Consider the following 18737-nt stretch of genomic DNA (forward strand, 5'->3'; position numbering starts at 1 on the left):
CCGACACTGATATCAAGTTGTGTTGTTTCAGACAGACACTCGCAATAAGAGCTCTTAATTAGTTCCCCAGACGACACAGCCATTTAGATAAAATCTATGTCTGGAGAAAGAGGAAGAGGCAGGAAGGAAATATCATCTGGAACCTCTTTAGACAATAATTTTCCAAAATAATTTGTAGTAATTGGTACACGACTTAACTCTTTATGCATTTGATTTACAGACAAGTATCTTTGAACATTTCACAAAATATCTAATTAAAAAACTAAGCAGACTCAATACTCAGCTGCTCCTTTAGGCAAATTCAAACAAACATCAGATTTAGAGAAATGACGCAGGCCCAGTAATTAACTTTCAAACAATCAGCAATCAAGCATCTCGAAGCAGACGCAATGTCCTCTACGACTCACACATTAATGAGGACGCACAAGATCTGTACTCTTATAGAAGCGCTTTGAGGACGAAAGTACACAGACGGTGGATAGAAGATTTTGCACGGAGTATCTGCATGGGAGTCACAGCGTAACAGCATGACCATCTGTTTGTGTGCCCTCGGGAAAAACAAAATTGGTGGTCACTGCAGAGATGCACAGTCAAATTAAAGAGAGAGGCCTGTTTGTTTGGACGAAACAGTCAAATCATTGTATAATATCTGCACCACGGCAACAAGGGATACAGACTCTAACCTTGAAGCAATGACATGTTTTGACAAGTCATGCTGGTCTGATGAGGGCGCTATTTAAGGACTAAAATCACCACACCAGTATGATTATACCATTACAACGGTATCTTTAGCAAGATGATAGCAAGTCAACTCAGTAAGCTTTTGTAAACATGCAATTTTTCTTACATTGCCAAAAAATGTTTTTCTGTATTATATATTTTATTCATTTAGCTTGAATTCTTTGTCGTGCCTAATACCAACATGGTGGGAAAGAGGATCCACTCTATATGTAGATATAAAAGGCTCTTTCAAAAGTAGCAAAAACACATCAGTCCCAATATCAGCTGATTACAAACTAATGGAAACATAGTTACAAATATTATATATCATCCTGCCAATAAATGCCACTAAATCCTATATACTGGACATTAAATTACATGTTTATTAATAAATAAAAAGACAGCAATTATATTGGCAATCTTGAAGCTGTAACCCAACCTGACATTCATATATGAAAACTGACTCAGACTATTTATTATTAAAATGATCATATATGAAGCACTGACTGTTATGCTGCCAATATGATAATGACCTCTATTCAGAGCTTATGGTAATATTTAACCTCAGGCAGTGTTTTCCTCACCACACAGCAGCCATCTTTAACTGCTGATATGTGTCATTTTTTTAATGCACACTGTAGAGAAAACATGCTTTTGTCTTGGCTTTGCCTGATAAAACACAAATGAATCACTAAAGGTGACGCTGAATACAAAAATAGAAATAAAATAGAGAATGAAAATAATTAGTGTCATTGGTCTGCTCTGTAGTTTAACATTTCTTTTAGCTTTTTTTTTTTTCATTTTTTTAATGATAAACTTTAAAGTAGCCTCACACACACACACACACACACACACACACACACACACACACGCACACAAGCGTGTGAATAAAAACACACACACAAAATAAATAAAGAACAGTAGTCATTAAAAACAGGAACTGTTTAACAAAACAAATAAAGACATAAAATGATAATAGCAATAACAATAAAAGAAAATAAACAAAATACTCAAACTGTAAGTAAGAGGTGAAAGAAATGATAACAGCACAAAGCAAAATAATAGCTAAATAAATATGTTAAAAATAATAAAATTATATAGAAAGTAGTTAAACTATGAAACAGCCTAAAATAATCAAAGAAATAGTCAATAGATGAATAAAGTTCAATTAAAAGCTAAACTAAGGTTTAGATCTTGATTTTGCTTTTAAATATAAAAATAATCGCGATTTTTTTTTTTAATTATTATTATTTTAATTGCACATTTGGCAGCCCATATATATGCTATTATCTAATACGAATTTCTAGACTTAAAGCTTGTGCAAAATGTGGTGGCAAAACTGTTTGGTCATACCAGTATAGAAAAAATAAATAAATAAAAATAGAAAATAACGGTATGGAATAGAGTGTGTGTCTACTCTTTAATTTTACAGAGCGTCACTAATGTTACCATGCTAACTGGGAATTTCACCTGTTCAGTCAGGCGCACAGAGCTTAGTAAACCGGGCCGCAGGAAGTAACAGACTCCCAGGGGAACACGTCTCCGTCTCTTTAAAAGTAAACCCCATTTAAAGATAATATTCGCGGGTTTTACATTCTGCTGTGTATTTTAAAGTCAAAGTCGCCGTTCTGAATCGGAATTATGGTGGATGTTAATCCGTGGACATCTCCGTGTGACTGCACCGTGCCTCTCCACCCCCAGTTTTCTGTAAATGGTGCGCTCCGCCGCTGCAGGTCTGGTTCAGGCAGTCACATCGCTATCAGCCCGGAGGATCTCCGCACGCACGAAGCAGCGAGCCCGGTGAGCGCGTGTTTGCCTCTCGAGCTGTCGGTAAAGGCTCTGGAATGAATGAAGAGTCCCTTGTTTGGACGCAGACACCGGGGGGAGACTCAGAGGACTGTCCCGGGACGCCTGTTACTGCTCCGTGTCCGGATTATTACGGATCCCCGGGTCATTATTAACCTGACGGCGCGAGGTGCGGCTCGTGTGTCCGTGACAGCCGACTGATGGTGCAGAGGCGCGTGCGGTGCTGTTCGGAAACGCGAGAAAGCGTTTTTGGTGACAGCGCGAGGACGATTCCCAGAGAAATACTGCATCTGATTGATGACACATTCACATGACTCTGCTGTGGGAGTATGCGCCATATCCCCACTGCACCTGCTCCTCCCGCAAATGAATGAATGAATGATCCCGGGCTGATTGATATTTTTTAATTAAGAGTCACCATATCTGTAATTCTATTGTTACCTTGTGGTTTCCAGTCCTGCCAAAAATCTCATGTGCAACCATTTTCTACAAGCCTCTCCTTGTCTACCTCATTTAATTTATTGGTAAGCCATTGGATTTAAAGCCACTGCAAGGACTGATGAGGAGCTTTATACTATTTAAAAAAAAAAAAAAAAGCTTTTATTGTGCCCTAAAAGCATGTGCTCACTCTGATGCAGCTTTTGTGTTCACACTGGATCAAATTCATCATAAGGACTCAGGTGTCCCTCTGACAGAGTAAATAAGGATCATTATAAACCTGTGGAATGCTTGATCTCAAGATGAAGGAGATGTGTCGTATCTGTGGACGGGAGCTCTGCGGTAACCAGCGGCGATGGATCTTCCACCCCACCCCCAAGCTCAATCTGCAGGTGCTGCTGTCTCACGCTCTTGGGCAAGAGGTGACCCGGGATGGCAGAGGAGAGTTTGCCTGCTCCAAGTGCACCTTCATGCTGGACCGCATGTACCGCTTTGACACGGTGATCGCCCGCGTGGAGGCTCTGTCCATCGAGAGGCTGCAGCGGCTCCTACAGGAGAAACACCGGCTGAGGCAGTGCATCGGTGGGCTCTACCGGAAAACAAACGCAGAAGAAGGTGCTGTGACGTTACCTAACGAAGGGCCAGGTGATGGGATGGTGGACATTTCAGGTCTCACACATGCAAAGTACTGCGCTCTACTCCAGGATGATCTGGTCTACTCTTTGTACGAGTCCTGGGCCGACGACGGCTTGGACTGTCAGCACCACCACCACCCTCAGTGTCCTGCTGGTCCAGGGTCAGAGGTTACAGGCTCACATCGTGTTCCCAGCACTCCCAGGAGGTGCCGGGGATGTTCCTACTGGCGGGTGGCGGACTCTGACTATGAAGCGGTTTGTAAGGTGCCCAGGAAGCTGGCACGGAGTATTTCCTGTGGGCCATCAACCAGATATTCTGCCAGTGTTATTGGCGGGAGTGTGACTGGAGGAATTAGAGGTGTTGGAGGGGAAAAGAATAACATGGAGGAATCAGAAGAACCCGCCTCCTCTTTAACTCTAGTCCCAGGTTCTCAGGACCCATCGAGGACATCAGACAGCGATCGCACCCTGGCTGGACGAGCCAGCTCCAGCCCCTCTATAGCATCCCTAGAGACCGCTGAGGCCGTAACAGATGGGCTGCTGAGCTCCCCAAGGGAATTCATAGATGACCCAATATCTGACTCCCTCTCTGAGGAGCACATGGGGGCCCCACATGGCCAAGCCTCACCTGGACCCAGCCTCTCTCTGGCACTCTGTTTGCTGCAGAGCTATGCCGTCTATCGGCCCGTCCTGAGCTCTAAGGGGAGCAAACTGCCAGTGCTGCTGCGACAGAGCTCCAGTAATGGAGGCTCAAGGCTGGCCTTTCCTGATCCTGTTCTGGGAATGTCTTACGGCACTCCCGAGGGAGAAAGAGTCAACCACGTGCCAACACCTGAGCTGGAGACTCCTCTGATCCGGCTGGTTGATCAGGATCTGAACTTGGCTCACATGGAGGAAGATTTGTTGGAAGATTTGTACAAGGAGTGTCCTCCCCCACGTCCTCACCAGGTACAAAACCTCCACAAGGATGGTGATGAGGATACTGCAGGATGATTACACACAGCGGGGTAGTGCATTTTGGCTATGCACTGCAAATTTGCAGTATCTGCAGCGCTATGAGTGAACCAGCACCACAAGCATTCAAGCTTGACGTGCAGTCAGCTCACAAATCGAGCATTCTCTCCGCTTTTTTTTAATTGCTCAATTAGCCTCATAATCCCACTGTCAGTCACTTAAATCCTGCCTACAGCTTCCCGAACAAGCTTTCACCCATGAGGATGTGAGCTCCAGTGCCGTGTGTGTATATGTGTGTGTATGCACGTAGTTGCCTATGTGTGGGAATAACATTACATGAGCAGGTGAGGGTAAGCTGTGACACTCGACATGGCCTAATTACTCAGTGTGTGTGTGTGTTTGTGTTTGTGAGCACGCACAGAGATCATCAGTCATGTCAATCCAGGAGAAAGCATTCAGTGAATTTTTGACGAGTCAATATTTACAAATTTAAGATGCGATTGCTTTCATAATTACACGGTTTCAAATTAAGACTTTACAGGATCTGCGCTCTGATTCTCATCACAGCTGCCAAATACCCAGAAGCACGAACACACCCTGCAGACAATGACAGTCTCCCAGTTTTTCCAGTTACAAACTGGTGTGTTTCAGGATTTTCTGCCCAAGGACGCTACGTGTTCTTCAGTATGCATGTGTGCAATACTTCACTTTCTCTAGACAATTTTTGAGCAATAATCTTTGGAGGGTGTGTATTCGTCTTTATGTGATGTTCGAGCCGACTGAAGTAGGTTAGATGTGGGGAGACATTAAGAAACAGTGGCTCCACTACTGGCCTATTTTTGCTCAGAGCCCTTGAGGCAAAGTGATCCACGCAATGTCAGACCATCCTATCATCTCAACTGTGGTTGGCTGATACAATATCCCTATTTAAATGATATGTCAACAGAATCATTTCTAATAGAAAAAAATGTGATTCTTTTAATCTTAAGCACATTAAACCACAAATTGATTTTGGTGAATCAAAATATAAGTCAGTTTATCTAAATGACATCCTTCCATAGTGAGTGAGAGTTGGAAACAGGGTTATGTAAAGATAGTAGTCCCACAGAGCACTTAGAGCGCTCACTCGTGCTAACTCATGCATGTAGACACTCTCACACCGCCCCAGAGGCTCGCTCCCCCGACATGGCTTTTTTACTAAGTACACACATGAATGAGCAGAGTTTGTAATTGTTGTTCACATATTACACAATCCACTGTGAAAGTTATTCAGCCTGCAGCCTGTATTTTTCATGAATTTGAAACAAAAGATATTCCTCACAAATAATTCAGCTGCTGGATTTGATCAGAGGACCAAACAGGTTAAAGGGTAACTTGAGTATTTTTTAACCTGGACCATATTTTCCTGTGTCTTTGTGACATATGGGAACAACAGTTTTTGGTCCAGTATTGAGTGAGACTGCTACAGATGGCAGCAGTGAAACAGGCTGTAGTGTAACTCTACAGGTCATTTGCGCATCATCAGTTTACATCCATTAAAAGTGCTTGTTTTTGCATCTGACAGGCTCAGATTGTACTTCTAACTGCCTAAAATTGTTATAAAAAAGATCCATATAGAGATAGACCTTTTTGTCAAAGAGCAAGATTCTTTTTGTTTGACCTGAAACGGCCCTAAAATCACTACTGCCAATCAATTAGACTTAATATGAATAAACAATAATTTTATCATTATAATACACACACTTCATTCAAAGTCGACAGAAACAAAACTTACAAAAACTTGAATTTGTTCATCTTTGCACTGTTCCAACAATCAATACCTCTGGTTTGGTTGAAATAAGCCCTCAATTCACTCAGTTAGATGTGAAACTATGCCGGCTATATACATGCTAAAAAAAAAACTTTATTTGAATGGAGTCTTGTGACTTAATTGAAAGTGTTTTCAGGGTTTTTTCTGGTCAAACATAAAAGATCTTAACAACAAGGTCTACCTCTGTAGGGATAGACCTTTTCCACAATGTTTTCAGACAGCAATCTGAGCCTGTCAGTGGCAAATACAAGTACTTTTAGTGGACGTAAATAGACATTGCACAAATACCTCGAGTGGTTACATCGTGACTGTTTTGTCACTGTTGGCTGCAGTGCTCTCTCTCATCTCAATTTTGTCACTAAGATACCAAAACATGGGAAAATGGAGCCAGGTTGAAAATACCAAAGGTGTAGTGTAACAGACACAGTGAGTGTCTTTTAGAACTTGAAACTCTAATATCTTATTCACTTTTATAACAGAACCTCGTTGAGGAGCAGCAAAGTCAGCTGAACCAGTATGAGTGTGCTGCTGGTCAGTGTGTCAGCGAGCTGCAGAAGGCCCAGCTCCAGGTCCAATCCCTGCAGGCCAAGATCCACGAGAGCGAGGCCAATAATATGGTACGCCTCATAACAGTAAGATTTGTTTGATAAATCCACATCTGAGAACTGATGAGATCTTAACAGTATTTCATGTTTCCATCTGTAGAAGCTGCAGGAGAAGCTGAATGAGATGGAGTGTGAGCTGCGTTCGATCCGCCAGGCTGCTCACAGTCAAGAAAGAACCATTCAGGGTCTCACAGAGTCCATCAGCACCAAAGACAGTGAGGTGAGAGTTTGTTTTTATTGTTAACACAGATGATATCAGCGTTTGAGAAGTTGCTTTTACTCATGATTTATTCTGCTTGCAGGCCCAGGAGCTGTACCGGCTGATGGAGGAGCAGAATAGCACGCTGTGTAAGCTGAGGGAAATGGTCCACCGCAACCAGCTTGCGCAACGCAAGGTGAGACACGGTGCACATACAGTGGTGCAAACTTTGATCCAGGATCATTCTTAATCGATTGTGAGAAATCTTTCCAGGCTGATGAAATACCGCTCTGTGTTTAGGCTCCAGAGGGGGTCAGCGAGTCCTTGACGCTCGCCCAGCTGCAGGGCGAGCTGGTGGGGGTGCAAAGCTCCTTGTTCTCCCTTGGTCTGGAGCTGGAGGCAAGCCAGAGGAGCCTGAGGCAGAGCCAGAGGCAAGGAGATGATCTGTCGAGGTTCAAGGACCGACTTAACTCTGATCTACAGGAGGTGCAGCAGCACAGGGAGGTCACTGAAAAGCACAACCAGGTTAGTGCTGTTGTGAATGTGTGTGTGAAAGAAAGTCTGGGAAGTATGAAGGATGCAGCATGTGCAACTTTTCTTCTCCGTGCTGCAGGACCTGCGCTGTGCCCTTCAGAAAACGCGCTCTGAGCTTCAGGCAAAAGAAGCGGCTCTGAAGGAGGCCGAGGCAGAGAGACAATCTGTGGTGCAGGAAAAAGAAAGGAGCATCATGCAGCTCAAACGCTCTCTGCAGGACAAGGAGCAACAGTTAGAGGTGACGGATACATTCCTTATTGTACTTACATAGATGCACACACATACACATGTCTGACTCTGTTTGAAAAAAACGATATACCTGCAGGAGTACTCAGAGATGTTGGAGTCAACAGGAAGCTCCAAACCAAGAGATACCCTGCTGGAGAAACTGAGAGAGCGTATTAAAGATAGAGACAGAGCTCTGGAGGTAAAACACACACATTCATATACACACCAGAGACTTCATTTGATGTTTGCTTGGTAGAAAAGAGTGAGAGGACCACAGCTATATTCTATATTTACCCTATACTGTGTGATTAATGTGATAGTCTGTAAACTCAGTGCAGGGGAGATGGAGGGAAGAGACCAAAGTATGCGTCCTGCTGCAGTAAAAAAAAGGGGGAGCTGGAAGACAGTAATGCTGCAATCTCCTCGGAAATCATTTGATCAGCATAAAATGTCTCAGCCAACAAAAAATAGTCAAATAAAAGAATAAGAAATAAGAAATTTGTAAAAACTAAAAAAAGAAAAGTAGTAAAAAAAGGCTTGGTGAGACAGGAAAGAAAACATAATTTTTGTCCTAAAGTCCTGTCACAACTGTACAGTAGTGGGAAAGAAGTGCATGTTAACTTAACCAGGAAAAGCTTCACATTTTTCAGATGATTAAAAAATAATGTTCATTTCCATACTCTGACTTATTTGATTGCATTAGTTTGTAAGGAGCAGGAGCTTTGCACTCCTCCTCTGAACGTGATGAATATCACAGTTGCCCAGAATAGCAGCGGTGTGATTTTTCTCCCCCTCTGCCATGTGCAGCGCTCCATCGATGACAAGTTCCGCTGTGTGGAGGAGCGCGAGGGCCAGGTGAGGAGGCTGCAGCTGGCCCTCAGGGAGAAGGAACGAGACCTGGAGAGACTCCGCTGCATCCTGTCCAACAACGAAGAGACCATCACGGTACGCTCATCGCACACAGTACAAACATATCTGACCTGCCGGCTTGTGCTCGTCACATAGAGACCCCCCTTTAAAACAGGGATTCCCAGACTTTATCAGATCGAGACCAAAAAGAGAAATTTTGTGTTTCTGCGTGAGGCAAAAATAGAAAAATACAGCATGAATTGCCATAATATTTACATTTATGAACCTCTGATGAAGACCACAACAAATCGTGAATTTCAAAAAGTATTCTCAGTCTTTATCTGTATGAAAAGTTACTTTAAATTCCTGGTAGATGACAGATACTCTCTTTAATAACCACCTCTCTTACTTTTCACCACATTAATGTTAGTCACATGCACACACACACATGCAAATTTTCTGATATTTGTCCAGCATGGGAACTGACACACATAGCTGAACCAGTACAAACATGACACACACATTACTGACTTTTCCACCGTCAAAACAATGATATACTTTGCTGCCTGATCCATATTAGGGGCAAATCTGTGACTCTGGGACAAAATGTCAGTCACAGCTTGCAAGATGATGTCACCAATCGCGGCTTACACTGACAAGTACTGATAGCAACACACTAGTCAAAACCTCACAGATACACAATTCAAATGCACAAACAATTCAGTGCACACAAACAAGCACATGACTGACTTACTTTTCCGCTGTCAGAACAAGGTTTAAGGTGTGCTTGCACACAAACAAAACAACAGAGGTACAACAAAACAAAAAACAAGTTGTGAAGGTGAAATTTAGTAAACCTCAAGGACCTTATGAGGAATCTCACCCCAATAAGCAAATACAGATAAAAATAGGTAATGATAGATAAGAACAAATTAGGCAAACAAAGGGTCAATAAGCAAACATAACATAAGCAACAAGCAACAAGCAACCAAAACATAAAATAAATTGAAAAAACAAAGTTTCACTTGAAAGACTCAGATGAGAAAAAATCTTTTGATTTGCCCCAATTGTGAGAATGTCGTGTTTGGAGAATTATTTCATTTTTAGGCTCTGATTACTGAGCACCTCCCCACAGAAAACACATCACATGGCCTCCCATCTGCATTTCATGTCTACAGACTCCTTGTTTTTTCATTTCGACATAATGCAGGTGATTAAGAGTGCTGGTTTGCGAGGAGAGAAAGAGAGGGACAGATGGGGAGTAAACAACCCGGCAGACAGCATCTGAGCTCACCCCAGTGCAGCAAAAACGCAGCTCTTTTTATATTTTAATTAGGAAACTGAATTCACACACTGTTAGCATTTTACTCTGCCAGTTGGCGATGCAATAAAAAAATAGGACGTGACCCAAACTTTGGAAAAGACTACTTCACAAAGTAACTTATTTGGAAGTTTTTAACATAAAATGGGTATGCATTTTTGCAACCAACATTACACAGCTTGAAGTTCGGGTATTAAATCATGCAGGAACCACTCTGCTTTGGGTTTCAGCCAGCAGGGTTTGTGAACATTTTAGACATACATGGGATACTATATTTTTCTTTTTGTGTGGTCACACTTGTGATTGTTACCCTCAGAGTGTGGACGGTTTGGTGCGCAGCAAAGAGTTGGAGCTGGAGCAGGCGGCCGAGGCCTACAGGAACCTGCAGTGGCTGAAGCAGCAGAGCGAAGAGAAGGAGAGAAACACCCTGAGAGAGAAAGACACCATCATCAGCCAGCTGCAGGCGGCTCTACAGACAAACAGCAAGGAGGCACAGGTAACACACACACACACACACACACTCACACACTCACACACACACTCATTTATTGCCTTTGTTGTTGTGGCTGTTAATTGTTTGCTGTAGTATTTTCAAAGCTCTGGAAAACCAGTCCACATAGACAAACCTGCACTACTTGTTTTCACTCTCACAAACACAACAGGTGTGCTGACACAGGTTTTTCAGGGTGTATGTCATTTTGTGGTTGTGTGTGTGTGTGTGTGTGCGCGCGTGTGCGTGTGTGTGTGTGTGTGTGCGTGTGTGCAGGATCTGACAGCCGCCCTCGTTGCCAGAGTTCAGGCTGGTCCCACTGAGGTCGTAGAGGAGTTGAAGGCTCGGCTGGCACTCAAAGAAAAACTCTTCCAGGAACTGCTGTCGGACCGCAGCCGTCAGTCTAATGAACACCAAGCACAGGTCCAGGACATGCTGAACACTCTCAGCTCCAAAGACCAGTATCTGCAGGTATGGGTAATGGTTACTGAGATGCAACTGATACATTCTCAGGGTTCCTGCGGATCCTTAAAACAGTCTGAAATGGCATTTGATACATTAATCTAAAAATAATGCCTTCATATGCATTAAAATTTCTTAAATTAATCTTTCAAATGTTCTAACAATGCTTAGAAATCAGAGGTGGGATTTTTATAAATCTCTTTTCTGACATTGCATTGGTAAAGCTGAAATAGTAGTAACTTAAAAGAAAAAATACAGAATGTGACTTGCATTAACATCACCTAAGAGTCATGTTTTATGTTACAATAAATCCCATTACCTTAGATAATTGATGTCTGTACATTTTTTTCCTTCAATATTGGTTACGGTAAAATTTGTCTTAAATTTCTTAACCAGGTGGCATTAAAAAAAGTCTTAAAAGGGCTTAAATCCCACTTGCCTCAAGCTGTAGGAGTCCTAATTGTTCACAACAGAAAACTGTCAACCTCCTCACTCTCTCTTTTTCTCAGGACTACTCCTACAGGCTCTCCCTTGTGATTAGTGAGCGGACTGGCCAGCTGCAGGAGCTTCGCAGGCAGCTGTCATCTAGAGAGCAAGAGCTGTCTGAGCTGAAACAGGAGAGGGAGAGAGAGATGGGAGGAGAGACAGAGCATCTGCGGAGTCTGCTCAAAGAGAAAGAAGCCTTTATAAAGGTACCTGCTCATTTACTCCCTATAGGATGTCTCCTTCGCTCCATCCTCTGCACACCTGATCTTCACAGAGCACTTTTTTTTGTCAGGAGCTGATGCAAGGCCAGGAGGAGGCGATGCTGCCGTCCTCTAAAGAGAGTGAGGCAGAGACGAAGGCTCTCCAGGAGGAGTTGCAGCTGGTACTGAAGAAGGAGAGGGAGGCTCAGGTATCTGTGTGGATCTTTTGATGAAACATAACAATAGTGCTTTTTTTAAAAATCTCAGAAGTCATATCTGTGTGCTCTCTCCCTGCAGGAGGAGCTCTCTGCTCTGCGTTTATCTTTGGCTCACCAGCAGGACACTAAGGATGGCACTGACCATCTAGTAGGATTTTGCATTATTCTCAGCCAATTTGACAGTATTTGCCTGTTTGTGCTGCTAATATTATGAACTTATTATGTCTCTCCTTTCTCCTCAACCCTGCCTGCTGTGATCAAGTGTGTGCTGGAGCAGCTTGTGTCAGAGTACAACAAGCTAAATGACGCCCTGAGGGCGGAGAAGAGATTATACCAAAATCTCACGCACATTCACAGCAAGAGTGACAGGTAGGGAAGCTGCACCCAGGTCCTCTGAAAGGCCATTTCCCTGTGAATACAGTTAAGTTTCGGAATGAGATGAGTTAAAACTTGCAGCGCTCTGATAACTTGAACAAATGCGACTCAAAAAAATGGTGTATCGTCTACATAGCAATGACTTTGTACTTTCGATTTAACTTCCAGCTTTTCAGGCTTATTTTGTAGCTGAATATGATTTGTATCTTCCCAAACAACAACAACCTGAGCTTCAGATGTACTGTAATTGACATAGACCGACATACAACAGCCACAGATGTAACTGAGACTGGCTCGACAGGGACATAGGGCTGTTGCAGGAGGATGCCACAGCACACGAACGCTCTATCTGTGAACAGTTTGTATCTGAATTTGTCAACTGACTTTGCTACAACCTGAAACCAGTCTCTGGCAGTATGACACGCTTAGTCACAGGTGACACAACCAGCCTGCTTGAGTGGGGCTGAGCCAGTTCACACCGCTGCAACTTTTCACAACAATGTTCTAAAACTAAATCTAAATCTTTGACTTTTCTTGAAACTCAGCTTTAGTTGCAGGCTTTTTTTTTTTCTTTTTTTAATTTTAAACCCATTTTCCTTTTCTTCAGCTCGGAGAAGATCCAGGCCCTCCACACCGAGCTAGACTCTGTCCAGGCTCTCCGCAGACAGCTGGAGGAGGTCCTGGCCCGAACCCGTAACATGGCCCTGGTGCTGGAACGGGCAGCTAAAAGGCAGCCTGATTTTGGAGGTGGGGATGGGCAGGGTCCAGCCTCCAGGGCTGCAGGGGGCACTATCACGAACGCTCTGTGATGCTCTGTGTGACCACAGCACTCTTTATGTGTGATGGAGCTGTCTGAAGCCACTGATGGTCAGTTTTAATGAAAAAAATGGGGCAAAAGGTAAATATATTGAGAAAAATTCTGCTGTAAGTGTGAATATAGATGAAAACTCTGACTTTCAGTCTTCAGGCAGCTTCATCCAGATAGCACAAGCACTACTCACCGTAACAGAAGCCTGTTCAGATTAACCTTAATGGTATGAAGTGGCAACGTGCAACCCAGAGACTTATTTATTAATATATTTTGTGCGTTTGGTGTGAATATGTTTTTGTATCGTTTCTGAAGATGGCCTGCGTATTGCTTTGCAGTGCGACTGTTCTGTATTGCCATTTCTGTGTACTGTCTCTCACCGGTGTCGCTCTTCCAGCCTTACTGTCACAGTGAAGTTACGTCATGTGGGGAAACTCAAGCTCATGCCTTACAGTGAAGCGTCTCACCATCCATCATTTGTCTTTGTATCATCTGTTCATGGACAGGATGTGCACACTCAACTTAAGGCCCAAGATACAAATCCCAAAAGATGGCCGAGTTTCCTTCAGTTTAACTTAACCTTAGAGTTTTAACGTAAACCTGCTCTGCACTAGTTACATTTTAGTCAAACAGATATGCATGAAATATAAGGTCAGCCACAGTAGACACTTTAAAGGGGCAGTTCACCCATAAATCAAAAAAAATATTTTTCCTCTTACCTGTATTGCTATTTGTAAATCTAGATTGTTTTGGTGTTAGTTGCTGAATGTTGGAGATATCGGCCGTAGAGAAAAATACATATATTTGAAAAACTTAACAGCTCAATAGCAACTTCTTTCCGAACCTAACTAGTCGATGCACGAAGAAAGAAAATAGTTCCTTCATGAAACTGCTCACAACAAGGTCTGTGGATTATTTTGAGTAACCAGGTCATGATTTCTGGAAAGAGACATTGCTGTGAAGATTTTTTAATTTTTATTTGGCGCTTTAAGCACCACTACCTAAGTGTCATCTAGTTTCATTATAATGAAGAGAAGGCAGACGTCTCTGCAGCAAATACCTCCTACAATCCTAACTCACACCGAAAAAAAAGCACCGCAGGTAGGAGGAAAAAAATTATTTGGGGTGAACTGTCACTTTAAAATAACATTATGGTATTTTAGTATGTGTTTTTAGTTAATCTGCTTGTTGAACATAAGTTCAGATTTGTACCAAGAAAGCAGGAAGATAAAATATCGGTTAATTTTACTGTCTGCACTGTGCTCTCTATAGGACACATGAGATGTGAATGCCAGAAATAATACTTCCGCGTTAAATATTTATATTAGGTAGAGTACATTTTCTCGGGATTTGTGCCCTGATCTCTCATCTAGCCTCGGAGATGGAATCCTTGTCAACACTTCTTTTTGTATTTTTAATGCAACAGAAATAAAAATGTGCTTGCTTTTTGTCAAAAGCACTTCTGTTTGTTGTGTTTAATTGGGAATTTGTCTGAAGAATATCCCAAACCTGAAATCCCCCACTTGATATCCTTGATATGCCTTATTTCCTTCCCCCGAGATCAGCCCACAGTGTTAAATTTACCCCAAATTTTTACCCCTATGTCATCCCTAAACTCCTGGTTTCTCCTAATATATAGTTTTATAACCATGAGAACAAACATGTAAAAATGTGTTGAAATATGTCCAAAAATATTTGAGTCAACAGATTTCTGTAATTAATTTGGCTTTATGCATAAATATAAACTATAAAGTGTTCTAGATATTTCCAATCTAAATGAATGTTTTCCTCATGTCCTCCCTCATGCATGATATTGTGGCATGGTTTTCATGTTTGCATGGCTGTTATAAATATTCACTAAACTGTACACCAAAGAAGGAACGCTCATGTGAGCCCTTCTGTTCAACATCTTTAATACATATATATATTTTTTTTAAATTGGCATTTTAAATATATACGTTGCAGGACTGTTGGTAATTGTTTGTGAACATGCTCGCCCCATAAACGTGCCAAACACAAAAATATACTGCATAGTATATCCTTAAATAGCAAAAACACCCAACAACAACCTACACAGTTTCAAGGAGAGTCTCTCTGTATATGTTCACAGTATGATAGTGGACACAGTATGTAGTGTCACAGTGTGTAAACAGGGCCTCACATTCACACAGTTTAGCTCACAGAGCACATTGTTCAATTTATAATAACACAGGATGAACTATCTGCCCTCTCTGCAGCAGTAGTGCAAAGTCATTTCAAATATTTAACTTTAGTGCTTGTTTCAGGGTCGTGACATTTGTAGTAACTGAGTTCTTTTGAACTTTCCCCTGATTATATGAAATAATCCCATAATAAGTCCAAAAAATGTACCGAGCAACTGTAGATACACACCCACTCACACAATGCACATCTACCGCTACACACTGTTATGTGAGGCGTGTGTGTCTGGTGTGTATCATCAGGGCCTATTATGTAAAACTTTTTTTTTGCTTTGAAGTTCCTGCCATTCACTTTCCACTCAGCCTGTGCTCCCATGTGTGTACAACACCTAAATAACACAAAACAAAGATCATGCACACATATTCAGTTTGTCCACAAAATCACCACAAAACATTCCATGTGAGTGAATGTCAATAATCCAAAAATCCGTTACATTTGTCTCTGTTTCTGCTCGTATGGGGTTGCTCTGCCTTGAGTGTGTTTTTGGCTGGCAGGCAGCGTATGACATAACATTTCCCTTTCGTCTCATGACTACCAAAGTGGTGATTCAGGGTACAAACAGTTCTGGAAAGAATGGGAAGGAGAGTTGACGCTAGAGAGGGAGAGACGGGGGCAAAATACAAGAATAAGAAAAATAAGAGAGGATTAAGAAATAAAAAGGAAATAAATCAAGTGTCCTTATATGGTTGTTGTGTTTCCAGAGCTCAGCACAGAGGACGAGGAGGAGGAGGGAGACGATGAAGACGGCAGCAGTGACGAGTTCACAGACAGCATAGAGGACGATGATGATAAAGTGACAGCCAGAAGTTTGGCTTCCTTTCAGGTAAAATACATTTCACTGTTTTATCCCTCTAAATTCAGGCAGTTTGTAAGCTCAGTTTGAAACCTCAAAGAAAGCTCTTTGCTCGGTGACTTTACTTGCAGCACGATAACAAACATCAGCTTTTTTTTTACCTCTCCTCAGGCTTGTGAAGCTGAAGGTTTGACTGGGCAGCTGGTGTCCCAGAGAGTTGATGTAAAGCAGCTGGAGGACGCAAAGAAGACACTCGAAGGCCAGCTTGAAGAAATAAAGTCACAACTGGAAAAGGATGGATATACCTCTATGGCTCAGATGAGGTGAATATTTGTCTCTGAGATCCTCTGCAAATGTTTGGCTTGTGATTGTCATGGAGGATAAATGCATATATGAAGCAAGTAATTTTACTTAGTATTGCAAAAATAATGATAAACCTTCTCAGAATAATGACTTAGTATCTCAAAATAATGACTCAGTCTGCAAAATAATGACTTAATATCCAAAATATTGCAAAATGAGTAGTTTTTTTCAAAATTAATGACTTATTTATTTAAAAAAAAAATAGAAGTTTTCATGAAAAAATGACTTACTTATGTTAAAATAATAACTTGGCATCCCAAATACTTTCTCAAAATAATGAAAATTTATCAAAAAATAAGCATTTTGTAATAATGACTTAGTATCTCAAACATTATAAAATGTAGCATTGCAAAATAAAAAAAACTTTCTCAAAATAATTACTTGGTATTTCAAAATAATGACTTTCTTATCGTAACATAATGAATAACTATCTTAAGTATTGCAAAATAATCAGGAGGTTTAGGATAGTTTCTTATTATCTCTAGATACATACTGAATCTCGTTATAGTGACTAAAGCATCTTTTATATTTTTAAAAACATTGATGGAAATTGGCTTCCATAGCTTTTTTGAGCTGTAGAAGAAGGTTAACTCTGACACCTTTGTCTTTGTTTCTCTGCTCTGGCAGGAGTGCACTGCAGAGGCTGCAGCAGGAGAACCAGGCGCTGATAGAAAGCCGAGGACGAGCGAGAGTGGTGGGACTGCGGACAAACCCAGAGAAGAACCACAGGGGTCTGAACCAGGAAGAAGAAGAAGAAGAGGAGGAGGAGGAGGAGGAGGAAGATGAGGCAGATATTGAGGAAGAGGATGAAGAGGAGGAAACATCTCCAGGGCCGGTGGGGAAGCGAGGTCATCCGTGCGTTAGTCTGAGTGACGAGCGAGGGGAGAGGCACTGCAAGAGGCCACGCTGTCTGACATCCCATCGTCACACACACCAGCCTGACTCGGTAACACATTATACATTTACATAAATAATCAGCTTTGAGTGACTTACAACAGCAGCTTTTAACTGGTGATCTCAGATTGTTTTCAGAAGCTGCTGTGAATCTGCAAGTGGTTTTAATTCTGAGGTGTTAAAGATTTTCTCTTCTTTCCCCTTTATCTCATCTTTAGATGTTTTCATATGAGGGTACAAAGTTGCACGAACACTCCTCTGCTATAGTCTGTAGAAAAGTGATAAGCCTTTAATGGGTTTATTGTTGGGTTAGTCTGTAGGATTGTGCATCAGATTATGTTATTTTGCCTCCCTTTGTACAATATGGTCATTTTATTCATTAAAACCAACACAGATTTTTGTTTTTTCTTCTACACATCTGAGAATGTGTTTAAGAGAATGAAATGACAATTTAATACTTGGTGGTGGGGAAAAAATCCACAAACTGTTTACTTAGAAGATTAAATCACAAAAGTAGTGTTAAATAATTATTTCATTTCCTTTCTTCTTTTTATTTAGCTCGAGACCATATCACACAGTATGGAGCAGAGACATTACACACAAAAATAACAGAACAATGGCACACGACATGATTAAACCACTGAACTGTTTTACATTTTCAATAATCCAGGTTGCAGTAAGTAACATCTATATATAAAGGACAGGGAGAGTTGCAGGTGGCAGATGGATTTAGCAAAGTGCTTTAAAATTCCATCTCTGTGAATAAAGCTAAATCTTTGCTGGCTGAAGGGCAGATTACGGTAAAGTGTTCTGGAGCAGCTTTGCCTCCAGGCCCTGCCCTCCTCTTCTCATCACTGGGTCTCCATTTACAGTCTCTCTCTTTACGAGTGTTTTGTTCTTTTAGTCCTGTGGTTGTTTATACAAGTAATCAAGTCCTCACTGCTGCGCCTGCAGTTAGTGTCCTGCCATATGTGGTAATAAAGCAGGTCAATAAAAACAAAGTTTACATATGTTAAAATGATGAATATGACATGCCTGTGATATCCTCTCGTGCATTTTTAAATGTCAGTGTTGCTTAAACATTTTGCTGTTGCAGGAGGTGGAGCCTGCCGATGACAGCAGCGTTCTCTGGCAGGATCTAGAGGAGGGTCTCCGCGAGCAGGCGGCTCGCCTGAGCTCTGATCTGGCTCTGAGCCACCAGGAGAACAGAGAGCTGCAGGAGAGGCTGATGGTGTCCGAGGCAACGGTGCATGCTCAGGCAGAGCAACTGAAGGACTACAGAGATCTGCTCAGTGAGTCTCTCTCAGGAACACGTGCAAATATGTTATT

The 18737-nt window shown here is 41.9% G+C and overlaps 1 protein-coding gene across 5 annotated transcripts in view; it reads left to right on the forward strand.

Annotated features, from left to right (window-relative positions):
- Positions 1 to 18737, forward strand: part of LOC121951508 (myomegalin-like) — a 58291-nt gene that overhangs the window by 24048 nt on the left and 15506 nt on the right. For 2 of the 5 annotated variants that reach the window (XM_042497859.2, XM_042497860.2), the window contains exons 1-19: positions 2463 to 4547; positions 6843 to 6980; positions 7069 to 7188; positions 7271 to 7363; positions 7468 to 7692; positions 7781 to 7939; positions 8027 to 8128; positions 8737 to 8874; positions 10416 to 10595; positions 10866 to 11060; positions 11561 to 11743; positions 11830 to 11946; positions 12035 to 12103; positions 12218 to 12324; positions 12938 to 13077; positions 16060 to 16181; positions 16323 to 16474; positions 17142 to 17460; positions 18505 to 18700. In XM_042497859.2, coding sequence (XP_042353793.2) covers positions 3252 to 4547; positions 6843 to 6980; positions 7069 to 7188; positions 7271 to 7363; positions 7468 to 7692; positions 7781 to 7939; positions 8027 to 8128; positions 8737 to 8874; positions 10416 to 10595; positions 10866 to 11060; positions 11561 to 11743; positions 11830 to 11946; positions 12035 to 12103; positions 12218 to 12324; positions 12938 to 13077; positions 16060 to 16181; positions 16323 to 16474; positions 17142 to 17460; positions 18505 to 18700 — 4051 coding nt within the window. In that variant the 5' untranslated portion in view covers positions 2463 to 3251. Of the gene's footprint in view, positions 1 to 2462; positions 4548 to 6842; positions 6981 to 7068; positions 7189 to 7270; positions 7364 to 7467; positions 7693 to 7780; positions 7940 to 8026; positions 8129 to 8736; positions 8875 to 10415; positions 10596 to 10865; positions 11061 to 11560; positions 11744 to 11829; positions 11947 to 12034; positions 12104 to 12217; positions 12325 to 12937; positions 13078 to 16059; positions 16182 to 16322; positions 16475 to 17141; positions 17461 to 18504; positions 18701 to 18737 lie in introns of those variants that run through there. The other 3 variants (XM_042497857.2, XM_042497858.2, XM_042497861.2) reach the window with 3 other exon arrangements.

This window comes from Plectropomus leopardus, chromosome 12 (assembly GCF_026936395.1).
Source record: "Plectropomus leopardus strain MGB_pleo_1.0 chromosome 12, ASM2693639v1, whole genome shotgun sequence".
NCBI classification, from domain to species: domain Eukaryota; kingdom Metazoa; phylum Chordata; class Actinopteri; order Perciformes; family Serranidae; genus Plectropomus; species Plectropomus leopardus.